Raw genomic sequence first — 23,416 nt, forward strand, 5'->3', positions numbered from 1 at the left:
GGAATGCTTTGGGTGTACCAAACGTCACAACGTAACTGGGTGGCTATAAAGGTGCACTACAGGTATCTCCGAAAGTGTCTGTTGGGTTGGCACGAATCGAGACTGGGATTTGTCACTCCGTGTAAACGGAGAGGTATCTCTGGGCCCACTCGTTAGGACATCATCATAATGTGCACAATGTGACCAAGGAGTTGATCACGGGATGATGTGAGTTACGAAACGAGTAAAGAGACTTGCCGGTAACGAGATTGAACAAGGTATCGGGATACCGACGATCGAATCTCGGGCAAGTAACATACCCATAGACAAAGGGAATTGTATACGGGATTGATTGAATCCTCAACATCGTGGTTCATCCGATGAGATCATCGAGGAGCATGTGGGAGCCAACATGGGTATCAAGATCCCGCTGTTTGTTATTGACCGGAGAGTCGTCTCGGTCATGTCTGCGTGTCTCCCGAACCCGTAGGGTCTACACACTAAAGGTTCGGTGACGCTAGGGTTGTAGAGATATTAGTATGCGGTAACCCGAAAGTTGTTCGGAGTCCCGGATGAGATCCCGGACGTCACGAGGAGTTCCGGAATGGTCCGGAGGTAAAGATTTATATATGGGAAGTCTTGTTTTGGTCGCCGGAAAAGTTTCGCACTTTATCGGTATTGTACCGGGAGTGCCGAAAGGGGTCCGGGGGTCCACCAAGGGGGTCCACCAGCCCCGGGGGGGCCACATGGGCTGTAGGGGGTGCGCCTTGCCCTATATGGGCCAAGGGCACCAGCCCCAAGAGGCCCATGCGCCAAGAGATAAGAAAAACGAAGAGTCCTAAAGGGGGAAGGCACCTCCGAGGTGCCTTGGGGAGGAAGGACTCCTCCCTGGCCGCACCCTTCCTTGGAGGAAGGGCCAAGGCTGCGCCCCCCCCCCTCTCCCTTGGCCCTATATATAGTGGGGGAGGGAGGGCAGCAATATCCTAGCCCCTGGCGCCTCCCTCTCCCTCCCGTGACACCTCTCCCTCCCGTTAGTGCTTGGCGAAGCCCTACCGGGATCCCCGCTACTTCCACCACCACGTCGTCGTGCTGCTGGATCTCCATCAACCTCTCCTCCCCCCTTGCTGGATCAAGAAGGAGGAGACGTCGCTGCTCCGTACGTGTGTTGAACGCGGAGGTGCCGTCCGTTCGGCGCTAGGATCATCGGTGATTTGGATCACGACGAGTACGACTCCATCAACCCCGTTCTCTTGAATGCTTCCGCTCGCGATCTACAAGGGTATGTAGATGCACTCCCCTTCCCCTCGTTGCTAGATTACTCCATAGATTGATCTTGGTGATGCGTAGAAAATTTTGAATTTCTGCTACGTTCCCCATCAGTATTCCCACGACAAGCGCGCATCATGACGAGGCGGGTGATGGAGGAGCGCTCATGTACCGCTCATCTTTCCAAGCTCCCAATGGCATGTGATAGAGCAGCCCTTAAGGTCCCAACTCTGCCCAACTAGCAAAGTGGTACTAAACTTTCCACCACCTGCCATAGACCTACATGGGCCTTAGAGATTGAACAAAAACTATTGTCTTATATGGGCCAAATCCCATCTTTTCAACAGTATGTTCATCTCTTTGGTTGTGGTCTTTAGGCAAGATGTTAAATACATATTGATACTAAGGTAGGATATAATTAATTATCTACTTTTTAATAGTTTTGATTGCTTACCACATGTGTCATGTGAAGTATAATTACTTACTAAGTATTGACATTGATATTAGGTATGATATTAATTAGGAAAAGATGATAAATGTGTTTATGCTAAACATACGAGTGATGTAGACTGTTGGATAGATGAGGTTAAATGGATAAGATGTGTTGGATCTCCGCAACTCCCTCTTTCCATAGTGACTCTCGTATATATAGACATGGATAGGAGTATCTAATTAAGATAAGACTGGTCTTCTTTTGAGGAAACCGCCTTAGATCAGATGGTTGCATCAACGTTGTAGAAGGAGAAGACACCAATGGTGCGAGGCCTTGTTCCTACACTCCACATGGCATTGCTCCTCGGGCTTGGCGTCTTCGTCTCCATCCTTGCAAGTAATAATCTCTGTCGTCTCCGATCTTACAAAGTAATCTCAATATTCTACAAATACATATGTGCTGCCTAAAACATTGTGCGTCTAGCAACTCGGTCCTGGTGCATATTGGTCAATGTTTTCATATGGATTGTAATTATGGCTCATATAGTATTGCTATTTGTTGAAATATATTGTCCACCTCCCTTCATCAGTTTGGACTTTTGGATGAGTTGGCTGGAGCATGAATTCAATATGGTATCCGAGCCAAAAGGTTTTGAGTTCAAGAGCCTGCCAACGCAGTATTAAATAAAACGATTCTGCGGCCTACATCAATCCCACGTCGAAGGACTAAAATAGCCTAGACGCGAGGGGGAGTGTTGAAATATATTGCTCACCTCCCTCCATCAGTTCTGACTTTTGGATGAGTTGGCTGAAGCATGAATTCAATACTATTATCTTGAAAACGTCATGTAGGATAATTGATGAGTTCGAAGTGAGAGACAGAGAAAAGAGGGATTTTTGCGAGAAAAAAAAAGAACATTTATTTTCTATGTAAAGATAAGGAACAAAATATTATCTTGTACGAATGTATATTTTTTTTTTTGAAAGATCCAATGTTGTTGGCTTTTCATTGGCTTAGCAGAAGGGAGATTTTACAAAAGGGTGATCAAGCAATCAGGGACTGAAAACGCGGTAGGAGTGGGCACGTAGGCCGCACGCCACCTCCTGTGAAGAAACAGAAAAAGGAAAGAAAACAGACATGGGTTTACTACTTTACTCCTCATGTAACATCCTCGAAAGGGGCCTCCATGCCGCTGGCTCCGGCGAGCCGCCATTGCTCGATGTCTCTCCGGCAGGCTGCAAGGATGTCACGCCAACTCGACGATTTTCCTCTGAATGTGCAGCTGTTACGCTCCTGCCAGAATTGCCAGGCCAGCAGCGCGATCATTGACCTGATGCCCTTTCTGTCGTGAGCTGCCGTGGTATTGACGATCGCGGTCACCGCCTCAGTGGTGGTCGCGCAGGCTTCCCAGGAGCTTGGGGAGAGCGCAGCACAGCCGTGCCAGGTGGCACGAATGTATATTTAGGGAACAACATTTTGAGATCTCATTTCAATTCGGTTTTACAAAGTTATATTTTGTTTAAGTAAACCCTTCATGTGTATGCTATGTACTGCAAACAGTTGATCTTCAGTTGGGGTTATAACTGACACCTGCTCCTATGTACAATCTGCAAGGTACGACTACTACTACTGCACGAGATGCGTCGGTGGGTGGGTGCTACGGCATGAGCGCCAACAACCTGCCGCCCGCGAACACCGTCATCTCCATGCTTCGCGACAACGGCATCACCTCGGTGCGCCTCTACGCGCCGGACAGTGCAGCGCTGGCCGCCCTCGGAGGCACCGGCATCAGCGTCATGGTCGGCGTGCCCAACAACGTCCTCGCCGACCTGGCCACCAGCGCGCCCGCGGCCGCCGCGTGGGTCCGCACCAACATCCAGGCCCACCCGGCCGTCTCATTCCAGTACCTCGTCGTCGGCAACGAGGTCGCCGGGGGCGACACACGGTTCGTGGTACCTGCCATGGAGAACGTCCACAGCGCGCTTGCGGCAGCCGGTCTGGGCGGCGCCATCAATGTCACGACTGCGATATCGCAGGCCACCATCGCCGTGCACGTCCCGCCGTCCGCCGGCGAGTTCACCAACGAGTCCAAGCCGTTCCTGCTCCCCGTGTTGCAGTTCCTGGAGCGCACCGGCGCGCCCCTCCTCGCCAACCTATACCCGTACTTCGTCTACACGTACAAGGCCGCCGGTGACCTGGACGTCAGCTTCATGCTGTTCACGGCGCCGGGGACGGTGGTGCAGGACGGGGAGTACGGGTACCAGAACATGTTCGACGCGAGTGTGGACGCGGTGCACGCGGCGGTGGAGCGGCTCGGGGTGAGCGGCGTGGACGTGGTGGTGTCGGAGACGGGATGGCCGTCCGCCGGCGGCGAGGCGGCGTCGGTGGAGAACGCGAGGACGTACAACCAGAACCTGGTGAACCACGTGGGGAAGGGCACGCCGCGGCGGCCGTGGAAGGTGGAGACGTACGTGTTCGCCATGTTCAATGAGAACCTCAAGGAGAACGGCGTGGAGCAGAACTGGGGCCTCTTCTACCCGAGCACCGACAGGGTCTACCCCATCACCTTCATTTTAAATTGATCTCGTACGACGTCCGTGTCCATGTAGGCGCCCATGGTCACGTAAATGTCAAATAAATGGCATCCGCATGACCGTGCATCCCTTCATGACTTATACTTGTGCCGCCGACCTATAATAAGGCACGCGCAAGTGCGTGCCTTGAAAACAATTTGCAGTAAACTATTTTTTTCAAATAAATTGGTGAGCTTCTGGTGTTATTAAATATACCATTCTGGCCTAAAAAGAAGAAAAATATCCCTTTTAGGAACTTAGGATAGGTTTGATGAAAACCATCTCGCCGTTGGATCAAATTTAACTTCCCTTGAACTAACTTGGATATCTTCCTAAAATATACTCATTCCGTCCGGAATTATCTGTCGCATAAATGAATGAAAATGGATGTATCTAAAATTAAAATACATCTAGATACATTCATTTCTCCGACAAGTATTTTCAGAAGGAGGAAGTGCGTATTTGTCTTGCCCATACATTTAAGACAGCATAATGAGCGCAGCTAGGCAGTGGCGGAGCTTGACAAGGATCAATTGGGGGGGGGGGGGGGGGGGGGGGGGTGGGCACTTAGAAAATATGAACATTTGGGGGGACCAAGCAGAGTGTTTCCTCTAATCTATGGAGGGTTGCACTAAGCTCTGCCACTGCAGCTAGGTGATTGGTGGGTAATTGCGCCCATGTCGCCGCACGATCAAATTTAGACCACTTATTTTGTTTTGGAGTATTTGGAACTTACTACTAAGCATTTTTTTTTATTATCTTTCAATGGATATTCTTTTTTTAAGGGGTGTCATTGAATGTTCTATTCGGAATGGAAATTGGCACTGTCAAAAAATTTAGTACCGGCTTTAAAAAATCTTGGCCCACCTTTTGTAATTTGATTTGAAACTTCTAAATTTGACATTTTAAATAAATCTTGGCCCGACTTTCAGAATTTTAAACTCTTCAAATTTCAAAAAATTAACTTCTTGACACTTTGAAGTTTCAAGATTTGGCAATTTCCACAAAAGGAGAAAATATATAATGTGTGTGGACCCGACCAAGGAAGAGAAAGAATAAAAGAGATAGGGAGAAATTCACGTGTCCCCCCTCCCTACTGCATTCCGACAAGTGTGCATCCCAAGTGACCCTCGGAGTAACCACATACTCCCTCCTACCCAAAATATACGGCGCCGTTTGACTTTTCTCATTTTCGTTGCACAACTTTGACTATGATTTTCACGTATCGTATGTCAGTAAAATAAGTATACAGACATCTAAAATAAAATTGTTTTGCAAGACAAAAATGACAATGCCATTTATACATGTTCAATTCATGTACTTTGATACTCCCTCCATTCCACAATGGGCGCGCTACATTGTGGAATGGAGGGAGTATAGTGGTCAAAGTCCTAAATCAGAGATCGTGCAAAGTCAATCGTGCCTTATATTTTGAGAAGGGGGGAGTATTAATTATCATTTAGAATCCTTCTTTACACATTACTTGAAATTTTATGACAAATTTCTCGGTCCTTAGTCACGAAACTGTGCTCCATGGGGGCCAAGGAGGGGGAGGCGTGACGGTTTCCCCAATGTTGAAAATATTGCATATCTCACAACAACAAATATATGACTATAAAATTCTAAAAAAGATAGTTTTCCTGGTTGCAGGGCGGTATAAATGAAAACCTAAGGTAAGCTATATACATATTCCTACAAAAAAACACATGTGTATGTCATAGCTGAATTAGAGCTATACATATTGTAATTTTGGTCCCTTAACAATTGAATGTGTTTAGATTGGGTATTAAAGACTAGTTTGCAATTCAAACATTATTATCGTAGCATATGTCTATTTGCTAGTATAGAGTTCAGCGGGACAATACCATGAAGAGCGCGCCAGCAAAAAGATCTGAATTTCCTCGGCACCTGCATCTTCCATAGTTGCATCCAAATCCGCTTGCATGGCACTAGTAGACACGTCAAATTTCCATTAGAATGACCCCTATATTTGTGTAACCATTGTTCATGATATGCACTTCTTATCAAAAAATACCGCTCTTCGTAAGATTCCACGCAATAAAGTCATCAAAAGCCTGAAAGTTAAGGGGTATTTGAAGGATTCTTGTTGCATCCATTGGATAAAAAATGTCTCTAATCAGCTGTTCGTCCCAATGGGTAGTGATCAGGTCAATTAGTTCAGCTACTTTAGAGATCATTGTATGTCCTCAAGGGGTGATAATATTTCTATCCAGACTTGAGGGGATCCACGGATCAGTCCAAATATTCACATTCTCCCCTAATCCAATATTTCATATGTACCCTCTTTTAAAAGTAGTTAATCCAGCAACAATACTCTGCCAGGTGAATGAGGAACCATTCTTTTGGACAGCATGTAACAAATCAGTATTTGGAAAGTACTTTGACTTCAAGATGTGAGCACAAACGAATTCATGATTAGTTATCATTCTCCAACATTGTTTTGCAAGGAGTACCAGATTAAAAGAATGCAGATCCCTGCAACCCATGCCATCATCACACTTGGGAATATAGAGCTTCCACCATGAAAACCGGTGCATCTTTTTATTTTGCTCATCATCACCCCACAAATATTGAGCAATAACATATTTTATATCTTTACAAACACTCTTTGGCCAGCAACAAACTGACATGGCAAAAACTGGAATAGATTGAGCAACCGCTTTCAACAAAATTTCCTTACCCCCTGTTGACAATTGCTTCTCCATCTGACCCTTCAACTGTTTCTTAATTTTCTCACAGGAATGTTTAAAGCAATCACTTCTATCCGCTCCAACCAAAGCAGGTAACCCTAGATACTTACCTGAAAAGAGCTTGATTGATGATATTTAAGTGTTGACAGATCTCATCGCTAGTTTTCAAATTAGTATTTGGACCGATAAATATTGGATTCTCAAAGAAGTTTTGACCAAAATGGTTGACTTACGCCTAATGTGATAAAAATGGGCATTACATGTTCTTGATCTAAAGGAAATTTGAGAAAGACAAGAAACTGAATAACTATATTTTGAAGAAAAAAACTTATTTTCTTATAGAAGCCTCTTTTTCATATATTTTTATAGTTTCTTATTTTCCCATTTGTGTACTTATATAGAACTACTACATTAGTGTATCAAAAGAAATGCTTCTTTAGAGATTTTTTTATCCTTCCTCGCATGTTGTTATTTCCTTTTACCTTTTCATTCTACTACATTTAAGCAATCTATGGAATTCCTCCATGAATATTTGTGACATGGAAGACACATGGTGTTGATATGACCCTAACATGTATATAGGCCACTTTGGTCAAAATCACTATGACGTATCATAAGTTTATGATATCATAAACTGTATGAGAAAGCAATCCAGTCAAGGACAAACTCTAAGAGCAGTTAATAATTGACAGGCTAGGTATACCCATTTTCACTTTTGTTGTTTTTTATTTTCAGCAGTCACTTATTTTTCTCAACCAAGATCGACTTGATGCGTTCATAGGCACGGATACAAAACCGTGTGGGTAAAATATATCGTTGCAAGCACCAACAACCATCCACATCAACCTCCGCCATTGACATCACTCGGACTGTTCCCTCAAGAGATGTTTCCAGGAAGGGAATGACATGTCACATGTGAGTGCTCATATTTTTATTTGGTGATGGGAGCGCTTATATTTGTTGTTTATGTGTGTTCGTTGTTTTACCATTATATATCTCTTTTGTGGGAATTCAACATTCTATTTTAGTTGAGTCATTCTCATTGTATGATCGCTAGCTTTAATATATTTTTCTGCTACTGGTTGTTGCAGACGTGTAAGCTTGCAGGGGAAACATGATGGGTGCCCAAGGAAGCTTGGTAATCATCACTTACCCTTGGTAGAAGTCTTACGTGACACCAGCTTGGTCTAGACTCTAGATCATCAGTGGGGCCAAAATTTCGGAGCAATGTGATTGTTTTGGTGATGCTTACACTTACACTCTGATCTGCGTTGCAGAAGAAACCTATCTTCTCTTTTTGAGGGGAAAGAAATTCGTCATATTGGGAGGCCTTGACATTTCATTCCTCCGGTGTTAAGGATATATATAATTGATATGCTCGCGATATCGCAATACTTAATTAGTGATCGTGTTATCACAATTACAGATTTTTTTAACACAGTACAGTCGCAAGCACTCAAATACTTGCATACATTCACCTCTATGAACGCACAAACGCACACCCTACCCCTATAAGCACCTCCGAGAGACTGAGCCAGCATGCCATCTTGAGATTTTTCGAAGTCACCGTAGATGTCTCGTAGTCGATGGGAACGTCTCCTGCCACCGAACGCGTATCGCCAGAAATCCTGAAATAAATTCAGAATAAATGCAAGCACCGGGATTTGAACCCTGATGGGCTGGATATACCACTGTCCTTCTAACCATCCAACCACATGTTGATTCACCACAGTTACAGAATTGATGCACGAGAGTCATCAGTGGGAGTGTACTACGGCATGACCGCCAACAACTTGCCGCCCGCGAGCACCGTCGTCCCCATTGCGACAATGGCATCACCTCGGTGCCTCTATGCACCAGGCAGCGCAGCGCTGGCCGCCCTCGGAGGCACCGGCATCAGCGTCATGGTCGGCGGGCCCAACAACGTCCTCCCCGACCTGGCCACCAGAGCGCCCGCGGCGGCCGCGGGGTCGGCGCCAACATCCAGGCCCACCCGGCCGTCTCATTCTGGTACCTCGTCGTTGAAGGAAATATGCCCTAGAGGCAATAATAAAGTTATTATTTATTTCCTTATTTCATGATAAATGTTTATTATTCATGCTAGAATTGTATTAACCGGAAACATAATACCTGTGTGAATACATAGACAAACAGAGTGTCACTAGTATGCCTCTACTTGACTAGCTCGTTGATCAAAGATGGTTATGTTTCCTAGCCATAGACATGAGTTGTCATTTGATTAACGGGATCACATTATTAGGAGAATGATGTGATTGACTTGACCCATTCCGTTAGCTTAGCACTTGATCGTTTAGTATGTTGCTATTGCTTTCTTCATGACTTATACATGTTCCTATGACTATGAGATTATGCAACTCCCGTTTACCGGAGGAACACTTTGTGTGCTACCAAACGTCACAACGTAACTGGGTGATTATAAAGGTGCTCTACAGGTGTCTCCGAAGGTACTTGTTGGGTTGGCGTATTTCGAGATTACGATTTGTCACTCCGATTGTCGGAGAGGTATCTCTGGGCCCTCTCGGTAATGCACATCACTTAAGCCTTGCAAGCATTGCAACTAAAGAGTTTGTTGCAAGACGATGTATTACGGAACGAGTAAAGAGACTTGCCGATAACGAGATTGAACTAGGTATTGAGATACCGACGATCGAATCTCGGGCAAGTAACATACCGATGACAAAGGGAACAACGTATGTTGTTATGCGGTCTGACCGATAAAGATCTTCGTAGAATATGTGGGAGCCAATATGAGCATCCAGGTTTCGCTATTGGTTATTGACCGGAGACGTGTCTCGCTCATGTCTACATAGTTCTCGAACCCGTAGGGTCCGCACCCCTAACGTTACGATGACAGTTATATTATGAGTTTATATGTTTTGATGTACCGAAGGTTGTTCGGAGTCCCGGATGTGATCACGGACATGACGAGCAGTCCCGAAATGGTCGAGACATAAAGATTGATATATTGGACGACTATATTCGGACACCGGAAATGTTCCGGGTGATTTCGGAGAAAACCGGAGTGCCGGAGGGTTACCGGAACCCCCACGGGAGAAGTAATGGGCCTTATGGGCCTTAGTGGAGAGAGAGAGAGGGGCAGCCAGGAGGGGCCGCGCGCCCCCTCCCCCTCTGGTCCGAATTGGACTAGGAGAGGGGGGCGGCGCCCCCCTTTCCTTCTCCCTCTCCCCCTTCCTTTCCCCCTCCTAGTAGGAGTAGGAAAGAGGGGAGTCCTACTCCTACTAGGAGGAGGACTCCTCCTCCTGGCGCGCCAACAAGGGCCGGTCGGCCTCCCCCTTGCTCCTTTATATACGGGGGCAGGGGGCACCCCATAGACACAACAATTGATCTATTGATCTCTTAGCCGTGTGCGGTGCCCCCCTCCACCATATTACACCTCGATAATATCGTAGCGGTGCTTAGGCGAAGCCCTGCGTCGGTAGAACATCATCATCGTCACCACGCCGTCGTGCTGACGAAACTCTCCCTCAACACTCGGCTGGATCGGAGTTCGAGGGACGTCATCGAGCTGAACGTGTGCTGAACTCGGAGGTGCCGTACGTTCGGTACTTGATCGGTCAGATCGTGAAGACGTACGACTACATCAACCGCGTTGTGCTAACGCTTCCGCTTTCGGTCTACGAGGGTACGTGGACAACACTCTCCCTTTTCGTTGCTATGCATCACCATGATCTTGCGTGTTCGTAGGAATTTTTTTGAAATTACTACGTTCCCCAACAGTCGTCGGCAACGAGGTCGCCGGGAGCGACACGCGGTATGTGGGCCCTGCCATGGAGAATGTCCACATCGCGCTTGTGGCGAACGGTCTGGGCGGCGCAATCAATGTCACGATGGCGATATCACAGGCCACCATCGCCATACACGTCTCACCGTCCGCCAGCGAGTTCACCAACGAGTCCAAGCCGTTCATGATCCCCGTGCTGCAGTTCCTTTTATTGCATGGTAATAAGTGTCTCATTCATATTATAACGATCAAAGTACAAGTCACGTAAGGACCGACATGACAAAACTGAAAAGATAGTAGAACATCTCTGAGCTTGACACCAACGCCCATCACCTGCCTCCGGCACCACCATAGCAGCCACCGAAGAAAAGAATGACGGATCACCTCCTCACCCGAGCTCGACGCGGCTCCATCGCTGATAGGCAGCTTTGCGGATCTCTAAGGTGGCTCACCAAAAGTAAAGCCCTTGCCATTGGCGAATCAGATCGGGGCAACACCCCGGACACGCCATCAAACTCCAGATCTGACACCCCACCACGACTAAGACGCCGAAGGAGGAAGCCATACCTACCATCCACGAAACACGAACCCATCACATGTTCCGTCTTCCAGATGTCGTCGATGTAGACCACAATCTGCATCCGCTCCTGGAGTACCTCCCAAGCTCCGCGCCTACGCTGGAGCAAACGCCGTCGCAACGGGGGAGCCCGAGGACACAGGTCCACCGCGAGGATGCCGCGCCGCTGCGCCATCCTTGCTTGAACAGACTGGTTTCCACATTCATCCCCAACCATAGGACCGCTGGCCTCATCAGGGATGGATCCGAGGAATCTTTATTTAGTGCTGTCATCGTCGCCGCCAAAGCCAAGACGATGAACAACCTGAAAACCTAAACTACGAGAGAGTAAAAATGATCCACGCGCGTGGATACGGCGACCCCCGCACCACCGACGACCGAGGTCGCCGACGGAGGACGGCGCTAGAAGATTGGCCTCCTGGCGGCTGTTGGAGTAAACCACGTTAGGTGGGCGCGTGGGTGCGTGCGTGTGTGGCGCAAGTCCATGACCAGGTTGTTAGCTAGCCCATGCATGCCCATGTGTTTGGCCGTGTCATGTGTGGATGGCCGGTGTGGTGTGCGTGCATGTAGGTCATGTAGTTAGTGGTTAGCTAATGCGTGTGGGCATGGCTTAGTGGCCGGTGTTGTGCATGAGCTGTGTATGTGCGCGTCTACTACTTAAGGTGCTGGCAGGTGGTAGAGCCAAAGTAGCCAAAGAGAGATGTAGCCTTTCGGAGTGTATGTGTGCTCGCCGTGGGGTTGTGTGTGTGGGGCAGAGTTCGAACTCGCCGGAAATACAAGGGGCTGCTCGTGCAGCCGGAGGTGTTTGTGCGCGCGGGAAACCTCGTGTCCTCTCTCTCTTGTTTCTTCCTTGTCTTCGGTGATCGCCGTGGTTCTGTGAGTAGGCTAGACACCAACAATTGGTATCATGAGCTGGTTCATCTTGGGTGTCGTCCCCTTGCCGGAGGCGTGCCGGCGGTGGCGGCATTCGTCGGCGGCTGTGGCGGCACGGTGAGGAGGCCGCGGAGGACCTGCATGGTGGCGGCTTCAACGACACACAGCGGCATGGCGGCATGAAGGTGCTGCGCTGCGGTGAGGCCGCAGCGGTGCACGGCAATAAGCCGTGGCCGCGAGCCGGGCGCGGCCGGTGCGTGTTATGGGTGTGCACTGGACGCGTCGGGACCGCGGGAGCGCGTACGAGCGTGTGGTTGACGTTGCGAGGAGGCGTATGTCGCCGTTGTGCTCGAGTCCGTGCTCGAGTTCGGCTACATCCTTCCGGCGTTTGTCGCTGGCGGCTGCCATGGCGGACGCGGAGGCGGCGCGCGGTGAGCGTCTGGTGCGGTCGGGCTCGTCGGGCGCGACGGGTGCGCGCGGGACGTGCGGGACGCACTGGTGCGGTCGGGCTCGTCGGGCGCGTCGGGTGCTTGCGAGACGTGCGGGACGCAGAGGGACGCCAGGCGTGTGTCGCCGGCGGAGAAGGAGCGCGGCGTATGTCGCCGGGGTCGTGACGGAGCACGGTGCGACCGGCGTCTGTGCGTCAGGTCGGGTCCGTGGCGGTGCGGCCGGGGTCGATGCGCCGGGTCGGGTCCGCGGGCTGAGTCACGGCCGTGACGACGACAATAACAAGAGCTGCAACAACTCCGGCAACGGCGAGATCGTGGTTTAGAAGGAGTATGTTGGAGTAAACCACGTTAGATGCGCACGTGGGTGCGTGCGTGCGTGGCGCAAGTCCATGACCAGGTCGTTAGCTAGCCCATGCATGCCCATGTGTTTGGCCGGGTGATGTGCGGATGGCCGGTGTGCTGTGCGTGCATGTAGGTCATGTAGTTAGTGGTTAGCTAATGCGTGTGGGCATGGCTTAGTGGCCCGTGTGGTGTATGAGCTGTGTATGTGCGCGTCTATTACTTAAGGTGCTGGCAGGTGGTAGAGCCAAAGTAGCCAGAGAGATGTAGCTTTTGGGAGTGTATGTGCGCTCGCCGTGGGGTTGTGTGTGTGGTAGAGTTCGAGCTCGCAGGAAATATAAGAGGCTGTTCGTGCGGCCGGAGGCGTTTGTACGCCGGGAAACCTCGTGTCCTCTCTCTCTTGTTTCTTCCTTGTCTCTGGTGATCGCCGTGGTTCTGTGAGTAGGCTAGACACCAACATCGGCCGCTTGGGTTCCAGCCATAGATAGATAGACTGTGTTGGGCAGTGGTTGATGGTTCCCATGCTGGCCAAGCCGTACTTTGTGTACGCCAGCAACCCGCGCAACATGGATATCAGCTTCGCGCTGTTCACGGCGCCAGGGACGGTGGTGCAGGACGGGAAGTACGGGTACCAAAACAGGATGCTACATATCATCCATCAAAATGGGTCTCACATGCTAACTCGTGAGACCTGATCTCATATAATTTTTTTCCACCGTAACATGTTCGACGTGATGGTGGACGCAGTGCACGCGTGGTGATGTCAGAGACCGGGTGGCCGTCGGCTGGTGGCAAGGCGGCGTCAGTACATAATCTGCTGGTGCTTGCTGAATCGTCACGAAATTTAATGCTCCCATAACCTACGAACACCAGCCATGCACCATCCAAACACTCAATCAGGATACGAATTAGGATTCACCTATTATTGTATAGCTGGGTCGAGTTGCCGCCTATGATTTCCGTTTTTAGTGCAGAGTTTAAGGATGGCAATTTTATCCACGGGTATCGTACCCGCATGGGTAAGGTATGGGTTGTGCCCATACCCTACCCGTTAATTCATGGGTAGGGTACGGGTATAACCTTGTACCCGCGGGTATACCCATACCCTGCCCGCTTGTGGATTAATGTTAAGTTATCGTCAATTAATCATTAATTTGTCATGTGACTTGTTTACTCCTATTGACTTATGAGTATGTTGTACTCATCTACTTGTTATTGAGCTGAGATAATTGTTTTTTTGTCAAATGTGCTATCAATAAGTGTAATAATTTCAACAACTCGTGCACTATTTGTTCTACCCGCTGGACCCAATGGGTACAGGTACCCATCGGGTATGGGTATGGGTAAAGTTTCATACCTATGGGTACGGGTATGGGTAGAATTTTGTACCCACTGACCATACGGGTATGGGTATGGTATTGCTCTACCCTGCCCATACTCTACCCATTGCCATTCTTAGCAGAATTGCTGCTGAAGAGCCAAATTTGATGCATTTCATCAAGCAATTGATATAAAGCATAAAAATAGGTAACATACCCAGAGTTACCAAATGAACATCCTGCAGATCCACAAGATCGGCTATGGGCGCAGAGAGAAAGAGATTTTTTTTGTTTATCGCACATGGAGAGACAGAGATTGAGACGGGGGGTTCCTCAAACACCACCCGATCTGCATGTAGTGTAGAGACGGACAAGGACGTCGTTTTTATTTTTTGAGACTGGGGGAAGGATTTGGCGTGTTAGGCAGAAGTGGGTCGCTGATAACTGGTTAGGAAGGAGATACTCTATATGGATTTACTTAGGAAGGAGATACGAGTCCATGGTTAGCAAGGAGTAATCTTCTTAGAAAGGAGATTATGACCGTGATTGATTTTGGAGTAATTATGTATGAGAGGGAGATCCACTGATTCAAACCTTAGGGATTTATACCACCCTTATGTATGCGGCAGAGATCATGCAGTAATTATATATGTATGTTCATCAATCTACTTCTTTAGGCCAGATGCTAATTACAAATAGATACTAAGGTAGGATATAGTTACTTGCTTTTTAATAATTTAGATTGCTTACCACATGTGTCATGTGGTATATAATTACATATTTAGCATTGGCATTGATATTATGTATGATATAAATTAGGAAAAGATGCTAAATGTGTTTATGATAAACACACGATGTAGACCGTTGAATATATGCGGTTCAACGGATGAGGTGTGTTGGATCTCCGTAACTCTCTTTTTATACTGATATATATATTTCATTAAGATAAGACTGATCTTTGGTTGAGGAGAAACCACCTCTAATCAGATCATTGTATCAACGTGGTAGAAGGAGAAGACGCCAATGGTGCAAGGCCTTGCACCTACGCTCCACATGGCATTGCTCCTATGGGTCAGTGTCTTCGTCGCCATCCTTGCAAGTAATAATCTCTCTCTCCTCCGATCTTACAAGTAATCTCTATACTCTACAAAATACATATGTGCTGCCTAGAACATTGTGCGTCTAGCATATCGGTCCTGGTGCATATCGGTCAATGTTTTCATATTGTTTGTAATCAGGGCTCGTATAATGATATTATCTTAAAAGTGTCACGTAGGAAAGAGGGACTTTTCGCGGACAAAAAAGATTTACTCCCTCCGTTTTTATTTACTCTGCATATTAGGTTTGACCGAAGTTAAACTTTATAAACTTTGACCAACTTTATAGAAAAAAGTATGAACATTTACAATAGCAAATCTATACGATGTGAAAGTGTATTCAACAATGAATCTAATGTGATTGATTTGTTATTGTACATGTTAATACTTTTGTGATTGATTTGTTATTGTATCTTCTACTTCCTCCGTAAACTAATATGAGAGCGTTTAGATCACTATCTTAGTAATCTAAACGCTCTTATATTAATTTACCGAGGGAGTATATATATATTATAAAGATAAGAAACAAAATATTATCTTGTACGAATGTATATTTTTAGGGAACAACAATTTGAGATCTCATTGAAGTAAACCCTTCTGTGTATGTACTGCAAACAACAGTTGATCTTCACTTGTGGTTATAATTGACACCTGCTCCTATATACAATCTGTAAGGTACTGCACGAGGAGCATCCGCGGGCGTGTGCTACGGCATGAGCGCCAACAACCTGCCGCCCGCGAGCACCGTCGTCCGCATGCTCCGCGACAACGGCATCACCTCCGTGCGCCTCTACGCGCCGGACAGCGCAGCGCTGGCCTCTCTCGGAAGGCACCGGCATCAGCGTCATGGTCGGCGTACCCAACAACGTCTTCCCCGGCCTGGCCACCAGCGCGCCCGTGGCTGCCGCGTGGGTCGGCGCCAACATCAAGGGCCACCCGGCTGTCTCATTCCGGTACCTCGTCGTCGGGAACGAGGTCGCCGGCAGCGACACACGCTACCTGGTCCCAGCCATGGAGAACGTCCGTAGCGCGCTTGCTGTGGCCGGCCTGAACGGCGCCATCAAAGTCACGACGGCGATATCGCAGGCCACCATTGCCGTACACGTCCCACCGTCCGCCGGCGAGTTCACCAACGCGTCCAAGCCGTTCCTGCTCCCCGTGCTGCACTTCCTGAAGCGCATCCCATCACCTTCGGCTAGTGAATTTGATTGATCTCGTTCGTGTCCATCAGTCCATGCCGGCACCCACGATCACAGAAGTGTATACGCCGACTTTTAACGAGGCCCACCCAAGAGCTTGCATGGGCATCAACTTATATAGTGCCCTATTTTTTCTCTTCAAATAATTAAATTGGTGAGCTTGTGCTACTATTAAACGAGATAACCGCGCGTTGTAGCGTGAATATGTTGACGTATTTCAATAATATTTGGTTGCATGAAACATTTGGATTAATAATATATGAACGGAAAAACTAACGCCCACACGTGTGGGCGTTTGCACATCGCCCACACGCCTTCATCACCACTCATTTTGCCACGTATGAACAGATGACATCAGCAGAAATCTTTTTAATTTCCGGCTTAAAAATGTTTTATCTCCTAATTAAAAAAGTGAATTAAAAATCCGTATTCACCATTAAATCCATCTCGACGAGATTTTCAAAACTAGACCCAATGTTTATATGTTTCGACGAAATTTTTTTTTGCCCAAAAGTCGCCATGATGTTTACACTGTAGTTGCCATAGTGCTTAAACTAAAGTTGCCATGTGGCAATTTTAGTTTGTAGATCATGGCAATTTTAGTTTTTCGATGATGGCAATTCCAGTACTTTGACCATGAAAATATTCTTTCGTATGAACCATGGCAATTTTAAGTGCATGTATCATGGCAATTTTAATTTATGGTGCATGGCAAGTCTAGTTTCTTAATTCCCCGTTTTATAATATGTCAAAATTTACTTTTAAATGTAGAAGAAAATAGCTGAAACATATCATGCACTACTGGAATCAGCGTCTTTGCCGTCCGCCATGGCGGACGGCAAAGGCATGGTTCACGGACGGCAAAACTCTTTGTCGTCCGCTAGCGGACGGCAAACTGTCCGGATGAACGCATGCCGGCAAAGGCCTTCTTTGCCGTCCGCTTCCCAGAAACGGACGGCAAAGAAAGAACTGGGAAGCTGCCACGTGTGCAGCTATGCCGTCAGCCGGCAGACGACAAAGAGGTATGAATCTTTGCCGTCTGCTGGCTGATGGCATAGCTGGTCACTTTGCCGTCTGCCAGCAGACGGCAAAATGACCAAATAGGCAGCCAGTGTTCCCAGTTTGCACAGGTGACTGCCACGTGTCCTTTTTGCCGTCTGCTAGCGGACGGCAAAGCTTTGCCGTCCGGTAGCAGACGGCAAAGAGGCTACATATCCTCTGATTTTATTTTAATCCATTTAATTTGACAGGGTTTCAAACACAGATATACATGCATACATATGGAACATATCCAACAACATATAACAGCAAGTCCAACATCATATTTCATCAAATCCAACAACATATATATCCAACATCATATTTCATCAAATCCAACATAGTTCAACAAAGTCCAACATATCCATATATACATGCATAACTAGAAACTAGTTTCCAACAACATATCCATGCATACATATTGAACATAATCAGAATAGTACACTCCATGAATCCAAGCTTCCTCATGTAAAGCAAATCTGCAAATTGGAAAGATGAAAGTTAGAAGAAGAAGAAGAAGAAGAAGAAGAAGACTAGTTAGAAGAAGAAGAAGAAGAAGAGTAGTTAGAAGAAGAAGAAGAAGAAGAAGATTTTTTTTCTTCTCTTTCTTTTTCTCCTCTCCTCTTCTTTATCTTCTTCTTCTTCTAACTAAGGTAGGTAAAATTGTCATTTTATTGCTAAGCTAGGTAAAAAATGCTAAGTCTAGGTCATTTTAGAGCTAAGGTAGATAATAGGTCATTTTGGAGCTTAGTAAGGTTATTATGTCATTTTCGAGGAAAATAAGCTAAGTCTATATCATTTTGGAGCTAACAAAGATTATCATGCCATTTTTTACCTAAGTATGCTAAGTATGTCATAAATGAACTGAATAAGCTAAGTATAGCTTATTTTTTATCTAACTTAGGTAATTATGCCATTTAGGAGGAAAATAAGCTAAGTATCCATTTGTAAAGCAAAACACTAGAGAAAACTTACCCTCATCACAAAAATGTGATGAAGATCGCAACTAAGGTAACAATTGATCCAACTACATAATGATACCAAGCCCTCATTATCAATGGCAAATTTTCTAATCTTCTTAAGCTTCGGGCGCATTGCATCCATCTTCAAGCGCATTGCATTCATCTTCATCTTGTGATCATCGATGGCATCGGCAACATACAACTCCAATGTCATCTTCTCTTGTTCAATTCTTTTAATTTTTTCTTTCAAATACTCATTTTATTTTTCAACTAAATTTAACTTCTCGACAAGAGGGTCCGTTTCAAATTCCGGTTCACATACCTCCTAGATTAAAATATCTCTATGTCAACTTGATGGCCATAATTTGCATAAATGCGAAATGCAACAAATAGTTATGAAAGAGAATTTACAACATCCGAATCATAAAGCGGGCGAGGGCCGACCGGGACGGAAATCAAGACCATGGCACTATGTATAAGAAACAATCATACAAAGTAAGAAAATTATAAATACCAACTATATAAATCATACAAACATACAAATAACTATATAAATCAAGTACAACATGAAAAATTGAATACCTAATAATCATTATCGGTAATGACGTGCTCGTCATCATTATTAATAAAAGCATCATCATCATCACTATCAGTAATGACGTGCTCATCATCATCATTAATAAATGCATCATCATGTGGAAGGCCACCTTTACGTAATCGTTCAAGCATTGACAGGTCATCTGCAGCAGTAACTTCTTCTTCTTCCGGCTCTTCTTGTTCCGGCTCAGGGGTGAAGTCGGATTCACTATCGTTGTCTACTTCAATGTTCTGGGGTGGAGTAGAGCGGTTCTTGAAACGTTTTTTGGAAAGACGTGTTTCTTGGAAGAATTCTCCTTCGTCATATGTGTCCTGGTTAATGTGAGGTTCATAATCCTTTTCATTGGGGGGAGGTGGTCTAACACGTGGCGGCACTTCATAAACGACGTCCCAACCACTGAGATTTGGATCACTTTGACAGGCCCACGGTAGATAGAAAACTTGGGTTGCCTGTTGAGCCGTAATATAGACATCGGGAACATCCAAATGGGTGCTTTGTTTGATTTCGACTAGCCCTATATGTTCATGAGTCCTTCTAGTCTCCCTCGGCTGGAACCAATAACATCTGAAGACTACGACGTTTGGTGGGTTTTCACCATAGAATTCAAGTTCATAAATTGCTTCAACTCTTCCATAATACTCGATACCTCCTTCGCCGATAGCAGAGACACAACAATTTGTAGACTTTCGGTCGGCCACAGATAGCTCTTTGCCATAGGTACGAAAGCGATACCCATTGATGTCGTATTTGTCAAATGAACGGACCTTATAGTCAAAACCATTAGCTACTTGTCTCAATTCGGCATCCATAATCTCTGAATTAGCCTACAAGTTTAATACGAAAGGATTGTTGCATTAGTCGCAAATTAGCCAAAGAAAAGAAAGGGTCTAATGGAAATTACCTTTTTTTTAACCAAGAGATGAAACCGGGATATCCGGCTCCTTGTTTTGCCAGAAGCTCATACTCTTCGACGGAGTCCTTTTGGATCACTGCTCCATATGAGAATATGGCGACGTATCGACTGCATCAAATATCCAAGAATGAGAGAAGTTCAAAGGAATTAGAAGTTGTGAAACAATGTACCGAGATCTTACTCGATGTACGGCCGCACTTCTGTTAGGTTGTTGAAGAGATACAGCGAAATGGTCCGCCATTCTTCAACATCCAACCTTACTGGTTTCCAACCACTGGCTGGTGCGAGATTCCCTTTGAATAGACTGAGGTTGGATTGACCCTTTTGAGGTTCGTCAGCATTGTACCGAGGCTTCGGATTATGCAAATGACGATTTTTGGCTTCGTAGTGTGCTGTCACGAAGTTTGCCGCCTCCTGAGTGATGAATGCCTCCGCCATCGATGCTTCTGTTCTACGTTTATTTTTACATTTTGCTCGAAGCGTCTTCTGCATCCTCTCAGTTGAGTAGCACCAACGATTTTGCACGGCCCCCCCCCCAATTGTGCCTCGGTCGGGAGATGCAAAATCAAGTGTTGCATTGGATTAAAGAAGCTTGGCGGAAAGATCTTCTCTAACTTGTAGATCAACTCCGGCGCCAACTGTTCCATTTCTTCTAGGAGGCCAGGCGATAGTTCTTTCGCACAAAGAACACGGAAGAAATAGCTCAGCTCTGCCAGTACTAGCCATTCATCCTCAGGGATGAAGCCACGCAACATCACCGGCATTATCCGCTCAATCCATATGTGCCAATCATGACTTTTTAGACCAAATATTTTCAATTTTTGAAGACTTGCTCCCCTCTTTAGATTTGTTGCATACCCATCGGGGAACATCAACTACATTTTCACCCACAAAATAATTTCCTTCATAGCTGGCCTTCCAAGATTGAACCATGCCTTTCGCTTCGTCCAGTTGATCCCCTTTCCTTTCGGTTCTTTCATGTTTTGTAACGGTCTATCACATAGCTCCTCTTGATCGACTCTAGCCTTAGTATTATCCTTTGATTTCCCCTCTATGCCGAACAATGTACCAAAAATGGCTTCGGCGATATTCTTTTCAGTGTGCATCACGTCGATGTTGTGTGGGCAAAGGAGGTCTTTGAAGTAAGGCAGATCCCAGAAGCATGTCTTGTGAGTCCAGGCGTGTTCCTTATTATACCCCTTGAAATACCCTGGACGCTCTGGATCTGGCTCGAGAGCGTTTGACTGATCTAGAGTCTGTTGGCCTGTCAACGCAGGTGGTGCAGAGTGTTTGACAACTCTACCTTTGATGAAGTTCTTCTTGTCTTTCCTGAACTTATGGTCAGGATGTAGAAACGGTCTATGCAAGTCAAAGCAACTATACTTGCGCCCTGCCGTCAGCCAACGAAACTCAAGAACTCCCTTGCATGTGGGGCACGGGAACCTTCCATGCACACACCAGCCAACGAATAGCGCATACGCCGGCAAGTCATTCGTCGAGTACATGTACCAGGCACGCACTATGAAGTTCTGTTTGCTAAAGGCGTCGTATGTCTTGAACCCATTATCCCAAGCTTCTTGCAATTCGTCCTTAAGCGGCTGCATGTACACATTCATATTCTTCCCCGGATAGTTGGGCCCTGGAATTATCAACGTCAGGAAAATATTCTTTCGTTGCATAATCTGCCGGGGGGAGATTGAGTGGAATGACAACACGGGCCAACAGCTGTATGGGGCTGCCATCTGACCAAACACACTGAACCCATCTGTGCTGACGGCGACTCGAGGACGCCTTGGATCTACCGTTTTTTCCTTATGTAATGCATCGAAGCGCTTCCACGCTTCACCATCCGATGTGTGCACCATCATCACATTCCCATCTGCATCTAGTTCGGTTCTTTTGCCCGATTTGTGCCATGTCATCTGTCTGGCCATCTCTTCAACCATGAAAAGACGTTGAAGTCTTGGTACGATTGGCATATACCGAAGAACATTAACGGGTATTTTGGTCTGCGTCTTCTCACCCATACCGTTGTCTACCACAACATACCTGGAAGAACTGCAAATGGGACAATAGTTCAAGTCCTCATACTGAAGCCTAAATAAGACACATCCTTTCTCACAGGCATGTATCTTCTCATAGGGCATCTTAAGAGCACGGAGGATTTTGTCTGACTGGTACAGGTTTGGAGGTAGCACATGGCCTTTGGGTAGAAATCGTCTGAATACTGTCATCATCGCGTCGAAGCATTCTCTGCCCAAGTTGAATTGAGCCTTCAAAGCCATTATTTGTGAGATGGCATCCAGCTGACAAAGCTCAGTGTGCTCGTGGAGAGGACGTTTTAAGGACTCCAACATTTCAGTGAAGGCCTTTGCAGATACCTCTATCTCCTCGTCCGAGTCCCGAGCATCGTCAAAGTCTTGCACCATGTCTGCGGTCCCGGTACCATGCTCGTCGGTGCGACAACGAACCTCGGCTCTCGCACGTTGGGCAGACTCACCATGTAATGTCCAGACCGTGTAACCAGGCGTAAAACCAAACTTCTGCAGGTCTTTACTCATTTCAAGCTCGTCCCTCTTTTTATAGTTGTCGCAACGGGCACAGGGGCACCAGCTAAATTCCTGGCCATTTGCAAATGTGGCTCTAACAAACCACTTGGTTTTTGTTAACCATTCCTCGGTCCAAAATTTCTGACTAGTGTAACCGGTGTACATCCATGCACGATCACTCATATTGACTTCCTACTGGACGCACAAGAAATATATACATAATTAAGCAAACCATATCCATCAGTTAATGGAGTTTGTCAGTTTTATTACGTCCATGCAACCTACACGCTAATAGGTAAAGATAGGTCCTAATCCCACCCGAGTATGTGTAGATCGGGTTCGTTTTCCCATGCTCTGCTCCGGATCCGACGCAAAATTTCGGCAGCACCTCCCCCCTGTTCTCCTGATACACGTCTCGGCAATAAGCAAAGAGAATGTGTACCCGGAGAACAACAGGGAGGCACTGACGAAATTCTGCATCGGATCCGGAGCTGAGCATATGGGAAAACGAACCCAATCTACACATACTCGGGCTGTCCATGGATAACGTTGGACAATTCGAAAGAATCACGATTATAAATATGCAAATGCATGCATATTTATAGATGTAACCCTTTCGAACGGGAGACGCATAGTGGTTACGCATACTGAAGATTGACACCTATAGCTAGCAAGTTTCATCGGGAGATGTCATTTGTGGTCACCAACGAACACAGGGGCGGAGCTCGTCGAACACTAGACCCTCGCAGCGACGAAATAACTGCATGTTTAAATCCAA

The 23,416-nt window shown here is 46.6% G+C and overlaps 2 protein-coding genes and 1 pseudogene across 2 annotated transcripts; all 3 read left to right on the top strand.

Annotated features, from left to right (window-relative positions):
• Window positions 1-1,949: 1,949 nt before the first annotated feature.
• Window positions 1,950-4,462, top strand: LOC109739212 (lichenase-2-like). Its single transcript, XM_040403073.3, has 2 exons — window positions 1,950-2,074; window positions 3,293-4,462. Exons 1-2 carry the CDS (start codon window positions 1,999-2,001, stop codon window positions 4,258-4,260), a joined length of 1,044 nt encoding a protein of 347 aa, XP_040259007.1. The 5' UTR covers window positions 1,950-1,998; the 3' UTR covers window positions 4,261-4,462.
• Window positions 4,463-8,791: 4,329 nt separating this feature from the next.
• On the top strand, window positions 8,792-11,618 carry LOC120976077 (lichenase-2-like). Its single transcript, XM_040402892.1, has 3 exons — window positions 8,792-8,972; window positions 10,722-10,943; window positions 11,338-11,618. Exons 1-3 carry the CDS (start codon window positions 8,792-8,794, stop codon window positions 11,616-11,618), a joined length of 684 nt encoding a protein of 227 aa, XP_040258826.1.
• Window positions 11,619-15,305: 3,687 nt separating this feature from the next.
• LOC109770552 (lichenase-2-like) lies at window positions 15,306-16,591 on the top strand (annotated as a pseudogene).
• Window positions 16,592-23,416: the final 6,825 nt, after the last annotated feature.

The sequence above is a fragment of the Aegilops tauschii genome, chromosome 3, assembly GCF_002575655.3.
Source record: "Aegilops tauschii subsp. strangulata cultivar AL8/78 chromosome 3, Aet v6.0, whole genome shotgun sequence".
Taxonomy (NCBI): domain Eukaryota; kingdom Viridiplantae; phylum Streptophyta; class Magnoliopsida; order Poales; family Poaceae; genus Aegilops; species Aegilops tauschii.

Excerpts from the sequence above, each read along its gene's own strand:
- LOC109739212 (XM_040403073.3), top strand. The coding sequence starts at position 1,999 with ATGGTGCGAGGCCTTGTTCCTACACTCCACATGGCATTGCTCCTCGGG. Across the intron at positions 2,075-3,292 it reads CTTCGTCTCCATCCTTGCAA|GTACGACTACTACTACTGCA; the intron begins GTAATAATCTCT and ends ACAATCTGCAAG.
- LOC120976077 (XM_040402892.1), top strand. The coding sequence starts at position 8,792 with ATGGCATCACCTCGGTGCCTCTATGCACCAGGCAGCGCAGCGCTGGCC. Across the intron at positions 8,973-10,721 it reads CACCCGGCCGTCTCATTCTG|TCGTCGGCAACGAGGTCGCC; the intron begins GTACCTCGTCGT and ends GTTCCCCAACAG. Across the intron at positions 10,944-11,337 it reads GCAGTTCCTTTTATTGCATG|ATGTCGTCGATGTAGACCAC; the intron begins GTAATAAGTGTC and ends TCCGTCTTCCAG.